The 15427-nt window shown below is 35.3% G+C and overlaps 1 protein-coding gene across 1 annotated transcript in view; it reads left to right on the plus strand.

The window, feature by feature from the left end:
• Nucleotides 1-15427, plus strand: part of LOC306888659 (leucine zipper protein 2) — a gene marked incomplete at its 3' end in the record, with an annotated part of 133558 nt that overhangs the window by 105693 nt on the left and 12438 nt on the right. Inside the window, exons 4-9 of the mRNA XM_079447089.1 lie at nt 226-307; nt 3766-3828; nt 7551-7613; nt 8946-9008; nt 11688-11762; nt 11991-12158. Coding sequence (XP_079303215.1) covers nt 226-307; nt 3766-3828; nt 7551-7613; nt 8946-9008; nt 11688-11762; nt 11991-12158 — 514 coding nt within the window. The remainder of the gene's footprint in view (nt 1-225; nt 308-3765; nt 3829-7550; nt 7614-8945; nt 9009-11687; nt 11763-11990; nt 12159-15427) is intronic.

Below are 15427 nucleotides of genomic sequence, written 5' to 3' on the forward strand. Positions count from 1 at the left end.
ATTAATTTACATATTTGTCATGGGCTTTTATTTATAGACATCGGTTTTGGTTGATGAATTTTTGTGTGTCTTCATGTTCAGAGATTGCATTGTATGTGTTTTAGAATGTGAATATCAGACATGCAAGATAAAAGTAAACCCTTGGAGTGGTCTTTGTGATCGCTATTCCCCTGTGCACTCTTATTCACTGTTTTCCATTAGTTTCTCTCTCTCTCTCATTCACAGGGATGAGATGAAGTCCCTCCAGGCAGCTCTGCAGAAACAACTGGATGATGCAGCTGAACGTGCAGAGAAACAGCAGGCCACCGTGAGACCCTTTACACTGATGTGTTAAACTGTATAAGTACAGTCCAGTCAAACTACTAACCACATAAGCTTGGTCTTTGGGGGCTGTCTCAAAATGCTAATGATAATGGCCAATAGCATTTTGCCACTCACTTGTTTATTCACAAAATCATTGGTTTTATTTGTCCATGGGTGATTCTTCGGTTACACTCTTCAAAATAAAGGTTCAACTGGGGGTTTTCACAGTGATGCCATAGAAGAACCACTTTAGCTTCCCCAAAGAACCATTCAGCAAATAGTACTTTAAAGGACCTTTTTAAAAATCTAAAGAATCTTTTTCCACCAAAATCCTTTGTAGAATGGAAAGGTTCCATGAAGGTTAAATGTCTTAGAACCATCATTGCCTTTAAAGAAGCATTATTTTTTTTTAAGTGTAGGGGCTCTTTTGAATGCTTACAAAAATCTTCAAAGAAGAGGATGCTTCTCTGCCCTATTTTAAAACACACAAATTGTTCAAAAGTTAATTGAAAATAGAATTGAAAGTTTAAAAAATGTACTTTTAAACAAGTTCAAAGTATACATTTATTTTAAAGAGAAAGCTAAAAATTACACGTTCTTGACCAGACAAATACTGGCAAATTAATATTTCAGCACCCTTAAAATGAGGAAAAAGAAATTAAAGAGTAACAAAAGTTTTAGCCAAATTAGACAAATTAGCCTTTGTTTTAGACAAATTAGCCAAAAAAAGCTTTTTTTGAAACTATAGGTCAGTACAGAAAGAGGGTCATCTGGGTTTGTTATTGCTGCATTGAAGCACAATTTAACTAAATATCATGCCTTCTTAATTTTGAATGTTTCATTCATTCTGCTGTGTCACCACTGCACCCTCTTTACGTACACCTGTCTAAACTAATTACCAGGAAAACACTGGGATCCTGTGTCACTGCATTGATAAGGAGGGGCCAGAAAGAGTCTCTTCTATTTTAGGCATTTACCTTTGGGTCTGGAAGAGTTATGTTACAGTAATTATGGAAAACTGTAGGAAGCACCTTGCTGACTCTGGAGGAGATACACAATTATCTGCATGCAACTTTTCTTGTTTCATCTCTGTGTGTGGCTGCGTGCAGTACTGCGGGGGATAGAGGGCTCGTGTTTGGAATAAGAATGAATCGCTGAGAATTAGCATTTCACCAGCTCTGGCCATTCTTTCCATTCTATGAACAGTTCACCACCAATTGACACCAATTACAGATAGCAAAGCCGATTCACAACCCCAGATATATTCACCTGCTGCAACAATGTGGCCGTTCAATCCGGGGAATGTTAACATTGTACACTGCTGTTGAAATGGCCCAACGAGCTATGACCTTTTGTTTGCCTGTAAGTGTCTTTTTATGACAACCTTTACATTATCTAGCTATTATGTTGACCCGTTAGCATTATCCTGAGACCAAACTGTTTTGGTAAGAGAAATAAAGTCCATATCAGCTTATTAAAACTGCATATTCAAAACTCATGCATGAGAGAGAGTTTTAGTTTCTTAAAATGAAAAATCTTTCATTATTTATTCTTTCATGTTTTGCAGAAGAAAGTCAATGACATGAGGCTTCAAAACATGAAATAAGATATTTTGAAAAATGTGTTAGTGTTTTTTGGTCCATACAATGACTGGTGCAGTGCTGTTTTGGACCCCTATTCTTTAACATATCTTATAAATAGCTCCTTCAATGAATATATCACCCAAAAAATGAAGACAATCAGAAATAGAGATATTTTGTCAATACAGTAAAAGTCAATGGTAACTGAAACTGTTTGGTTACCAACATTTTTCAAAATACCTTATTTTGTGTTCCACAGAAGAAAGAAAGTTATACAGGTTTGCAAAGGCATGAGATTGAATAAATTAAATTAAAACAGAATTTATGGTCACACTTTATTTTAAGGTCCAATTCTCGACATTAACAAACCATTAACTATGACCTTTGCCTCAATAAACTTCTAATTTCATGTTTACAAATAGTTAGTAAGGTAGTTGTTAGGTTTAGATAATGGGTCGGGATGTAGAATATGGTCGTGCAGAATGTGTGCTTTATAAGTATTAATAAACAGCCAATATGTTAATAATAGGCATGCTAATAAGAAACTAGTTAATAGTGAGAATTGGTCCCTATACTAAAGTGTTACTGAATTTTAATTTATGGGTGAAGTCTTATTTAAGATTAATTTAGAAACTCAAATGAAATGAATCATGAACCTGGATCTGATATAAAACCTTTGACTTATTTGACAAATCAAAACATGCTTAGTCAAGACATTCCCTAAATTTATACTCAGATTTCATATGATTCACAGACAAAGCCACGTGAAACAAGGAAATGAGAAACAAGACATCATTCTATTTGTAATCCAAAAAACCAAGATTGCAAAAAATATCTATGCATTGACTGCAGTATATCAATACGTGAGCTTGTGGACTGAATTCAATTAAAGTGCTAATCGGAATGAATACACCCGCAGGTACGCTGCTGCCGTATTGTCTGGAACCGCACACAGCTGCTCGACCTCAGTATTTAGATGTGTTGTTATTGTTCCACAGTGTCTGTCATGGCTGCAGGCAGGAGAAAGAGAATGAGAGTTGAGAGAGTTTGACATTCAGGGCTGAGCTGGGTGAATAAGGAATAAGGAGCGATAGTGGAACGTTCTATTTGATTGGAGCCGCGGTTCACCCTCAGGGCTGTAAACACTTCTTATACTTTTTGGTTGTTTGTACCACGCTCTGGATTGTTTTGGGAAACCTTCGCTTTCACATTTGTATTCCATATAGGCTCATGTTGAAATATTTTTATATAGTTCTCTTTTCATTTGAGTTCAGTTCACCAGGGGTAAACATGATTGAGGTTTCATGAATTTACATTGCGGTCATACACAGCAAATGTACAGTAAAATCTGATCTCCCCTTGCTATTCAAGTACATTCTTTCTTTAATATTGTAATCTGTAAACCCCCAAATCAAGCCTGTTAAACAAATAATAAATACAATGAATAAAAAGGTATATACAGCTCAGAATAATCTAATGAACACAATTACAAAGATAACAGTGCAGTTATATTTCTGTACATTACTGTGCAAAGGTTTGGGGTCAGTAAGGTTTTTTTAAGCAATTAATACTTTTATTCATCAAGGATACATTAAATTAATTCTTTCCTTCTTTTGAGCTTTGTTGAATAGATTAAAACAGTAAAAACAATTATTTAGATAGAAAACAGTTATTTTAATTTGAAATAATATTACACAAATGTTACTGTTTTATTGTTTTATACAATTTTGCCAATCCCCAAATTTTTGAGCAGTAGTGTATATTTAACCGCATACGTCATTCTTCCTTAAATTAGATCATCATGCACAATTTATGATGCTTTGTCATGTACAAAATGCTGCTGGGGCTTTAATATGCAAAATTTCCCCCCTTTTCCACACAGATAAAGTTCTTAAAGATGGAGATGGAAAAGAAGACCAAAATCATCAAAGACCTTCAGCAAGAGGTACTGAACACTTTTTTTTAGGAAGTATTATTAATGTATTAATTCTGGATACATGCAATAATTCCTCAGAACATCAAAGAAATATACTTTCTTAATTTTTAATAGTAGCATTTACAGGATATGTGAGATTAAATGTGAAATAAAGTAAAACAATGTTAAATGCTTTCATTCATCAAAGAAGAGAACAATCACCAACCACAGCAGTTTCTTTATGCCAGCGGCTGGCCGTAAATTAATGGAGAAAATATAAAAATGGCATGGTATTTTTTTCTCAATAGAGATTTATATTCTAACTACTGCGATATGCAGTGTTACTCAAGGTAAAGTCTACAGTGGAATGGCCTTTAATTGAACATAAAATGGAAACTGTGTCCCTTAGTTCAACTGAAGTCAAGCCGTAGATGATGACAGCATAATAACTATTTAATTTGTTAAAGTACTGGTTGTATCACTTACCGTGGTGAATTTTGCTTATCACTCAATTTAGCTTTATAGTTTTACTAAATTGGCAATGAAAAGGGACTGCAAGATTTAAACTGATAGTTCACCCAAAAATGGAAATTCTGTCATCATTTACTCACCCTTATGCCGATCCAAACCAATATGATAACAACTGGACACTACTGGCTTTCATTGTATAGACTAAAAAAAACTTTTATGTTCCATATGTCATACAAGTTTGGAACAACATGAGGCTGAATAAATGATGACAGAAGTCTAATCTTTGGGTGAACCATCCCTTTAAGGCTATGTGAGTTTTTTCATGGTTGTTGTTTGAAGTGTGCCCTATCTGCTTGGGTGGATCCTTGTGTCATTGCAGTCTGTAGCAGGGCAGCCACATGTCACTTTTAATGACAGCTGCCATTTTTCTTACAGACTTGAGCACTCGTTCTTCTTCAGAGAGGGGTAGATATGCAAGTGTGTGGATTTGATACTCAGCCAATTCCACCTCATTGAATCGTATTGCAATGCTATTCTGCTTCATTACCTCAAACACTCTTTCACTTGCTCTCAGAACGTCCCTTCCTTTCTTTCTCTTTCACACACTGTCACTTTAATGTAACACCTCTGTGGTCCACCAGCTATTATATATTCCCCAGTCAATTTGTTGGTCTGGGCCACTCTGACTCATTACACAGCAGGTGTTGTAATTACAGTAAAAGTAGAAAAGGACCTGTTGAATTTTCAGCGTTAATTTAATGACGGAAGTGACGGACATATGGTATGAAAAGCAAGTGTTCTGCTGAGATAATGGCTTTGCCATTTTTAGTTGTTTTAAAATTTTCTATCAAATGTCACTTAGCGGAAGTGAATGAAATGCATTTTTGCTCCCCACATGAATGAATTCTATAATTTGGTGCAATTCAATGAAAACGGCACTTGGTTGGACAGATGCAATGAACTATTGGGATTTTGCGATCACATGAATTGAAGCAAATTCAGCCAGACCCCATTTTACTTGTTGTAGTGTGTAATTTTCTCCCATTTTTTGCAATTTTTCTGTCAAAAAATACCAATTTAAAGGGGAAAAGTGCAATATTAGCTAATCAACTTTCTGAAAGTTGTCTCATTCTGTCGTGCATGTGTGCACTCTATACAAAGACATCACTGCCACTTAAATATTAAGCAATGTCATGTTAGCGGTTAAGACTGTTGCGACAAATAAATTTCAGCATCCAACATTGTGTCTTTGTGTCCTCTCCACTTACTCAAGTTCATTTGGAATAACACTATAAAAGGTGTCCCGTTCCTGCAGTGCCCTTCAGAATGTAATTTAAGATGTCCGCTTGATCTTCACATAAATATCACACAGAAATGCTAAGACTAAGTTTTCCGGTCACTCTCATTTACTGACTTCATTAGATAGTAGCAATAACGTCAGTAAGTTTGTATGTCTGTACATTACTGTTCAAAAGTTTGGGTTATATAAGTCGTGGCCTAATGGTTAGAGAGCTGGACTTGTAATCCAAAGGTTGCAGGTTCGAGTATCGGGCCGGCAGGGAGGTGGGGGGAGTGAATGTCCAGCGCTCTCTCCACCCTCAATACCACGACTGAGGTGCCCTTGAGCAAGGCACCAAACCCCCAACTGATCCCCGGGCGCTGTAGCATAAAATGGCTGCCCACTGCTCCGGGTGTGTGTTCACGGTGTGTGTGTGTTCACTGCTGTGTGTGTGTGTGCACGTTGGATGTGTTAAATGCAGAGCACGAATTCCGAGTATGGGTCACCGTACTTGGCTGAATGTCACTTCACTCACTCACACACTTCACTCACTTCACTATATAAGATGTTTAATGTTTTTCAAAGAAGTCTCTTATGCTGACCATGGCATTTAAATATAAAACAATTAAGTGGGGGAAAAAAACAGTATATTGTGTACTTTATTCATTCAATTAAAATGTGATTTATTCCTGTGATGGCAAAGCTAAATTTTCAGAAGCCATTATTTCAGAAATGATTTGAATATGCTGATTTGGTGCTCCAGACATATTTCTTCTTATCATCAATGTTGAAAACAGTTGCTCCGCTTAAGGTTTTTGTGGAAACTGTGATACTTTTTTTTCTTTCAGGAATAGAAAGTTAAAATGAATAGCATTTATTTAAAATAGAAATCTTTTAGAACAATGTAATGTTCACATTTCATCAATTGAATGTGTCCTTTGCTGAATTAAATACATTAATAATAAATGATAAAAAAATGCAAAAGCTTACTCACCCCAAACATTTGAACGGTATTCAATGAGACGTGTTGGTAACTAATACAGTTTTTGATGATGTATGATATGCATTAAAAAATAAAAATAATAATTGCTTATGTAAATTTAGTCTCTCTTAAAAATTATTACCAGAACTCTCAGAACCTAATTGCTCATTTCTGTTAATGACTGAAAAGGTTTTGTTAACATGATCACTCTGTGGACACATTCTGTTTTTTTTTTTATTTATGCTGAAAACAGAATACACAAATATACAGGCTATTTCATCATTGTTGTCTTAATATTTCAATGCATACTGCATATTCAGTTATTATGCACTAAAATCATTACAGGTAATTGTACTTCTGTTGTCACTAACAATAATTGCATGATTGTTGCTGGGTTTTCACTGCAAAACAACACCAAAAATACCACAAGTAGCATCGCAATTTTAGAGAAAAGCCTCTGGAAATTCAGTCCTTTTTTTGGGGCCGTAATTATCAGCAAAAAGTCCTGCGAAATCCTGGTGGGTCTGAAACTGGGTGACATTGCCACTAAAAACGTGTACATTTGCATCTGAGAGCAACAAAGAGACAAAGGAAGTGAGAAATTGAGGCAGAGAAAGAGAGAGATAATGAGAGAAAAAATAAAAGCAAAAGGACACGAACAGAGAAAGAAAAAAGAGGAGGTGGAGAAAAGCACTAGATTAAACTCAGCACCACCATCATCTCTGTATTGATTCTTAATCTACCATCATATATTTCCATAAAGACATCCACTGCAGGTTATTACAGAAATGAGGCATATACTCCTGGGTCACCTTGAGCTTCAATAAGCTTGTGAGGGAACTGTCAAAATGAGCTCAATGGAAACAGCTGAAGCATTGCTTTTGTCTACAGGGACAGGGGTACCATTAAATTGAGTGTATTTACCTAGATAGAACAAGACGTCAGGGCTTGTTTCATGCTTGATGTTACAAAGCCGTCAGTACAGTATATCTCTATTTATTGCCTTTTCTTGTCTTGCAGAATAAAAGCCTGAAGAACAAACTTCTCTCCGGGAACAAGCTCTGTGACATACATGCAGAGGAGGTATGTTGCGTGGACTGTTGTGCAGTATTGAAAATACGTCAGCATTTCTATTCAGACCAAAATAATGTTGCTCCTAGCAGAAGCATTATGCATATTTACACCTATCCACATGCCACCCTCAGATTTTTGAGTTTGAATGCACAAATAATTACAAAATTATGTTTAATGATTATTGAGAAAAGGTTTTCTCTTACACTTTGGTGAAGAAACATTTTTTTTATTATTATTCAGAAATTTTACAATAATTCTGAAGACACTGCAAATAACACGCTGAATTAAACAAACATTAGGAGTAGAGAGACTGAAATGGTAATTTATTGCAAATCATACCCAAATAATCTTTTGAAAAATAATAAAGTGATCTTATGCTTGCCAAGGCTACATTTATTTGATCAATACAGTAAAAACAGTAATACTATTACAGTTTAAAATTACTCCATTCTTCAGTGTCATATGATCCTTCAGAAATATTTCTAATATGCTGATTTGGTGCTCAAGAAGCATAAATGTTGAAAATATTATCTTTTTTTTAAGTTTCCTTGATGTATATGAAGTTTGAAAGAACATAATTTATTTGAATCAATGAATAGCTATCTATGCTGTCACTTTTAAAACAGTTTATTGCATTCTTCAGAATAAATGTATTCATTTCTTTTTTTTTTTTTTTAAAGAGAGAGAAACCTGAAATGGTAAATATTTAAACACACATTTTCTAGGTTAGTGCTAGATTCAAGTGCAACTAATTGGATATTACAAACTCAACATTCTAATTCAAAATTCCATTCCAAGCTAGAAAATTGGCATGGTAGACAACTAAACGCAAGTGTATTGGCAACGTGATTTTGCTTCTCTAAGAGGGAGAGAGGAATGAAGTCTCGTTAGTTTTGTGGAGGTGCTGTACACTTCAGTTACTAAGAGATTACTGAAGACATTGATGCTATAGAGTAAGAGGAGTGTATGTTAATGTGTGTGTGTGTGTGTGCGTGCATATGTTTGTGTGTCTGTAAATGTTTACAACTGTGGGAGCAATCCACAGGCAGCAAGCCAAGACAATACCATACCATGGAGTGAGTGTTATTGTGCAAGTGTGTATGCCTGGGTGTTGATGTGTTAATGTGTTTGCATCATCGAATGGTCCCTGCAGTCCACTGAAGGGAAGAGTTTTATATTTTCTTGCTCAGTGAAGGTCTCTCCTTTGAATTGGAGCTTTGCCCAGCAAGTGTTCACAAAGGAACACTTCGGCGCATCCACAAAACGCCTGCTACACAATCTAAAACCAATTTTACTATTTTAATAAGCTAACACACATTCTCTCTTATCTTCATTTTGCAGTCCAAAAAAATCCAAGCCCAACTGAAAGAGCTGAGGTATGGCAAAAAGGATTTAATTTTTAAGGTAAGAACCAAACAAAGAGCTTGTGTCATTACTGTAACCTTGCATGGTGCGCAGCGGCCTTTGTGCCTCCTTGAAAAGATGATTTTACCTGAGCAGTTTAACCACAGTTCTGAAGCTCAAAGAAGGTCCCATTTGGCTTACTATTGTGTGTTGTCTTGTTAACAAGATATTTCCAATTCAGTTTACTATGTCAGTCAGTCAGGACACGTGACATGCTTTAGTTTAATTGTGCTAGGAATTTAATATTGTGAATATTCCCAGCAGGCACACAACGCCGTAAGACGTTCATATTTGGTTAAATTTCGGTTGCAACATTGGGTGACCAAAACGTCAATGTTAATTTGATGTCCAATACCGACGTCAGCTGACGTCAGCTTTTTAGGTTGCGTAACCAAAATCCAACATTTAAGTCAACATCCAGCTGGCGTCAAATACTGAAGTCAACCCGATTTTCATTTTCAACCGAAATGCAAAATATGTCGTGTCAATTTTTAAGAAAAAACATGTACTATTATTTTTGTTAGTCGAGGCGCCTGCTCTATGAGGCAAACTTTTTCAAAAAGCAATATCCAATCTGGGCTTACCTTCCTCTAATGTGTTTTTATCTGGGCTGTACATCTATTTCTGCCTCCCCTGTTTGAAATCGATGTAGGAAGATTATCCATCCTCCTTTTATATTCATGATTAAAGAAGTTCTTTTCAGAGTTTTTACCTAGAGTTGCCTTTTAAGTGAGAGTCGGTTTGAAGAGGCATTGTTTGGTAATGGGAAGCAAAGGAAGAATATTCAGAGGCTTAGGCTAGCACGGCAAAAAACTAGAGAAGGACAATGAGCAAGATTGCTTTGTCAAAGTATTTTCCCCAGGTCTAGCCAGAATTAAATGGATTTTTGTATTATTATTATTATTATTTCTTATTCAAACTGCTGCCATTTATCACAATCATGTCTTGTTGTGTTGGAGTGAAGTGTCTGAATTATGCACATGTATACAGTATGTCAAATTATTCATAGACTGTTACATGTTGTGTGGCACTGCTGTTTATTCAAAGCTTATTGATGTAAGGCATTAGCATTTATTTGGTATAGTCCTTTATCACCTGAACACCATCAGTTCTCTTCAGTTCCCGTGGAAATAGGTCTTTCTTGTTTAAGATTCAGCTTTTGTGATCCATCGCTTTGGTAGCTCTTCTCTGTTGTGCTTGAAAGAAGTCTGTGAAAATAATCACAAATAGATTAAAGATTAAATAGATTAAATTGTGACGGCAATGGCATAATAGCTTGTTATAAGACACAATCAGAATGATTGCAATGTTCTTTCTTTTAATTATACTTTGAATACAGTTTTTTTTTTTTTTTTTATCGGCAGCTGCCTTACTAGCAATTATAGGATATTCCACAATTTACTGTGATTATGGTAATGTCATATTGATTGAAAACAAACCACATTATAATACGGAACATTTATAATGTAATACGAAATGAAACATTAAAGATTTATCTGGTTTATCCAGCCATACTAAGCTTATTTTCTCTTCTAAACGACTTGTTTTGTTGTGTATTAACTTTGTGTGTAAGTCCATGCTTAACCACTGAGTCACTGAGAAAAACACTATCTTAGAGCTATTTTTCTTTAGAATTGTGTCTTACATTGATTTTGTTTCTTGCTCAAAACTTAAGGCTTTAGTATTTTCTAAAGGTCTCACCTCTTTCTAAAAAGCTATTCACAAACAAATGGCTTTTTAGCACATCTTTTTTTATGATTTCAGGGACATTCAAACTTGTGAAAATGTAAAATCATGACCTGTTCATGTTAGATTTTAGATGACTACTTACTATATATTGAAGAAACTCTGTGAACATTTGAGTTAATTCTGTAAAATATGAATACCGCATTTCTCTCTTATATCCAAGCACTCTACTTTTCGTCTCCCAGATAATGTGTGCTAATGATCCCAGATGGGCAATCTCTATCACCTGTTCACATCTCAATGAGTCTGTTGTCGACTGCACAAACAGCATCACAGGCATATAGCAATATTTATGAAACTAAACTAATGACATACTGATGTCATTATGTAGTCCTGCCTCAAAGAAAAGCATAACGCTCAATTATAGAAGCATTCACAGTAGAGTTCATGCTACCCAAAGTATATTATATATAAATAAACCTACAGATGTAAAGACCTAAAGATAAATCGAGCACAAAATAAATTGTGGTTAGTTTGAATAGTTTGCTCATTATTCACGTCTGTGACCACATTGAACATATAGGATTCAAGTCTAATTTAAACCTTGAAATAAACAGCCAATTTAGTTTTTTAAGATTTTTCAAACAAAGAAACATTAGGTCCAAAATTAAACATTTAAGAAAGTCACATTTAAGATTCTGGACTATTTCTGGGCCAGTAATTGAATAAGTAAATGTCTTATATTGACCATGTTCCTCTCCTTTTGAGGCTTAAAATACTTTGTGCATCATTTACAAATTGTCCTGTAAATCCAAACGATTTGTTTAAACTGTTGATAATATAATTTGCCATTACAAATGTATTGGATAAAAATGCTAAATACAAGCATCTCTAGACTTCTAGAAACCACTTTAAATAAAAATACACCATTTGAATTTAAGGCTTATGTCAGTTTGGTAAGGTGATATGAGCATCAATGCCTCTCTTGTGCAGGGTCAGCAACTGATGGACTTGGAGAATAAACTCAAAGTGGCCAAAGATGAACTGGAGAAGGCAGCGTTGGATAAGGTAAGTCCAGTTCCAGTTCAGCTTTACTGTTTTTCTCTTCTGCTATCTTTAAAAATTTTAACTTTGAGAATGAATTATATTATCTTATTAGGTCAGGGATTTTGCAATTTTGACAGAGCGCATGGAGCCAATCAACAGATAAATGCTTTGAGGACAAAAGGATAAGATGACAGCATGATAAACATTTGCCCATAAATCTCATGTGTTGTCTCACTTAATTTGTTGCAGGAGTCACAGCTGAAAGCCCTGAAGGACACCGTGCATATCTGCTTCTCGTCTGTCCTACACAGTCAGACAGGAAGTTTACACAGATTTCCAGCCACTCCCACCAACCTGTTGAGGTACTCTGCCCTGGCCAACAATTCAAGAGTCACCTTTCAGCAGCCGCATGCAAAGGTACTAAAACCCTGAAGAAAAGCCATTCTCTGAATTTTTTGATTGAGCAGCTGTAAATAGCAAAGCATAAACACTTCAAAATAAAAGTCATGGTGTATTTCGGGATTGTTTATATTTAAACGTGCTGTATTAATAAGCAGACACACTTTAGTTTAGGGACCAATTATCAATATTAACTAACTATTAACTATGACTTTTGCCACAACAAACTCCTTATTACTGTTTATTAATAGTTAGTAGGATAGTTGTTAAATTTGGGTATTAGGCAAGATTAAGGGATCTAGAATATGGGAATGAGACTAAGACATTAATATGTGCTTATGTAAGTACCAATAAACAATATGCCAATATGCATGCTAATAAGCAACTAGGTAATTGTGAGAATTGGTCTCTAAACTAAAGTGTTACCACATTTTTTTTGTTCTGCACTCTTAGAAGAAAAGGTTCTATATAGAACCTTAAAAGGTTCTATCAGGCGCTACATATTTGGAACCCCTAAAAGGTTCTATATAGAACCCTTTTTAAGGGTTCAATCAAAAGAACCCTTTAGGGTTTTCAACCCCCTCCACCTCACCCATCCAACATGTCAGTCACAAATATATGTTGATTGCTAAGAAACCACAACAACAGCTGAATGGAATGTTAACTTGCACAAACAAAGTTAACTTACAATTTTTATTATTATTTTTTTTAAATAAATACATAAGTAAAGTTAGAATGTGAAAAGTTTGTCATCAAATAGTACCGGTATATTAATGACACTCTTATTTTGCATCTCACCACCAGGTCATTACCCTTTACCTTAAATAAATCTCAAGTATTTACTCCACATTCTCCTATAAACCTATAAACCAAGTAGTCTGACTTGTTTTTGTTTTTTTTTGCATGCTGCAACTTTCCCCAATTCTGTAACCCATGAAAGATGGTGAACCACATGTTTCTGAAAAGGGAGCTAAAAGACTAACTATAGCATTGTTTTTAAATTTATAAGCATTAAATATTAATTTTACATTCAGATTTTCAGCATTTAAACAATAAAAACAAAGGACCCACGACAATTTCAGCACTGGGAAGGGCTAAATAGTGCTGATTGAAATGAACTGAGGGATGGCTTTGGGATGCTCCCTACTGAACAAAAAGTAGACAGCAAACAGATACTTCTAGCATCTCTGTGTTATTGGTCAGTGACGCATCCATTTTGATGCTAACTCTCCATGCGATGATTAGGCTTGACATCCTAAGATGGGGATACAAGTCAGAGAAACATTTATTAGAACTATGGAGAGTGCAGTACAACAGGAAAAATAAAGGAATCTCTCACAATTAAATCAAATCTTAAAACTTACTTGAATTAGTTAGGATTGTGGTGTTTTCATCTGTATGTTGATGAACAAACAAGTAATGCTGCACTCCGGAGTCCAGACCTGCAGTGACAGGGCAAAATATTTATTTATTTATCAATCAACCATAAGAACCTGCATGATCAAAGGTGGAAAATAGAAGAAAAAAACTTATCAGTAACTTCAGATTAGCTGATTGATGAGTTTCAGTTGGTACTGTGAGGAAAAAGGAATAATGTACCTTTCGTGTTATTGTTTCGCAGCAGGTTGGTCATGTTTCCTCTGACTTCCACTTTTCAACCCTCTGATAAGCTGCTGGTAAAACTTTAAAAGTGCTCTCTGAGTTAGATGAACATCTACAACAACCAAATACAGCGTGCTTAGAATATTATACAATTACTTCAGCAAAACAAATAATTATATTTTACTATACTATAACTGCAAACACCAAATACTCAGTTATCCACAGAAAAAAGGAAACATCTCCATCAGCTGCTTCTCTCTTTGTTCTTCTTGGTTTGAATTCATGTTTATAGGCAGTCTGGCAGTGATTTGACCGAAACTTTGTTTCATCTTTTCCTATAACGTTACGTATAGGTCCAATACAATTTACAGGGCAAAAAAAAAAAATACGTTAGACTATATCATGAACTCTCGCCAGCATTATTAATCAATTCACAACAGTGTTAATCGAGATACTTTAGGGATTCATGTTAAAAATGACAAACCTCCCGGCGGAGAATTGCGCAGGCCTGGACAACGCAATAAACTACCTTTCTTCTTTTAGCTTTTTGAAATAAACGTGTAACGTTAGGCTAACTAAAAATGACAAGGGTTTAGGTAAAAGTAATTAAATAAGCTCAAATTAGTTAATTTTCTCACTTACCAATGTAACCGTCATTCTCCTGAGAGCTGAGAGCAGTCTGAGAGAGAGCACTGTGAACCGTTGAAGTTTAAACAGCGGGACAAACTGATCAGCGCATAGACACACGTTCAAGTTGTTTGCCGTTTATGTCAAATATAATTTTATGCATCTGTTTGGAGGGATGAGTTATAAGAAAAGCCTTTTAGAATCTAAATGAAGCAATGAAACTCATATGAGCATGTTGCTTGCACGGCATCTTACATGACATGATACTAGAACTTGAAATCATGTTAGTGTGCTGATTAAATAGAAGACTAGCGTGTACCTATTAATAAATAGATCAAACCGTCCAGATTGCTATACACTTCTAGAACACATGTATTTCTACAAGATCAGTTTGTTGGTGTAATAATAGGTTGATTCAATGCAGATGTAAATTTTAAGTTCATTTTCTTTGGAATAAAGGTGTAAAATTGATATAAAAACACAAATATAATGTAGTATAATAATTTTAAATAGCCTAATGTGTAAATATACATAAAGCATAGTTTAGCTCAAAGAACCCTTTTGTGCCAAAAAGGGTTATTTCTCCTTATATAGAACCTTTTTGGCATAAAGGGTTCTTTGGAGTTGAGTATAGAACCCAAAATAACCTTTTTTTCTAAGAGTGTGGTTATTATTAGAATCTGTAGGCCTGTCTGGCATTTAATTCAACGTAAACTCCTGTAGTTTCACTCTACACTCTAAAAAATGGTGCTATATAGCACTAAAAGTGGTTCTTTGGCTCGTAATCATAGGGGAACCACTTTTGGTACTGTATAGCACCAAATCTTGGTGCTTCAGTGGTTCTTCACCGGTTCATGACTGAGGTGCTATATAGCACGGCTACCATATACAGAACTCCTTTATGGTTCTTCAGTGGTTCTTTAGGGTGATTAACGTGCTATATAGCACCACTGCCGTACAAAGAACCTGTTAAGCCCCTTTAAAGGTTCTTTACGAGCCAAAGAACCACTGTTGGTGCTGTTTAGCACCATTTTTGTTGAAGAAATCCAATGCAATAT

The sequence above is a fragment of the Barbus barbus genome (assembly GCF_936440315.1).
Source record: "Barbus barbus genome assembly, chromosome: 22".
In the NCBI taxonomy this organism is placed as follows: Eukaryota; Metazoa; Chordata; class Actinopteri; order Cypriniformes; family Cyprinidae; genus Barbus; species Barbus barbus.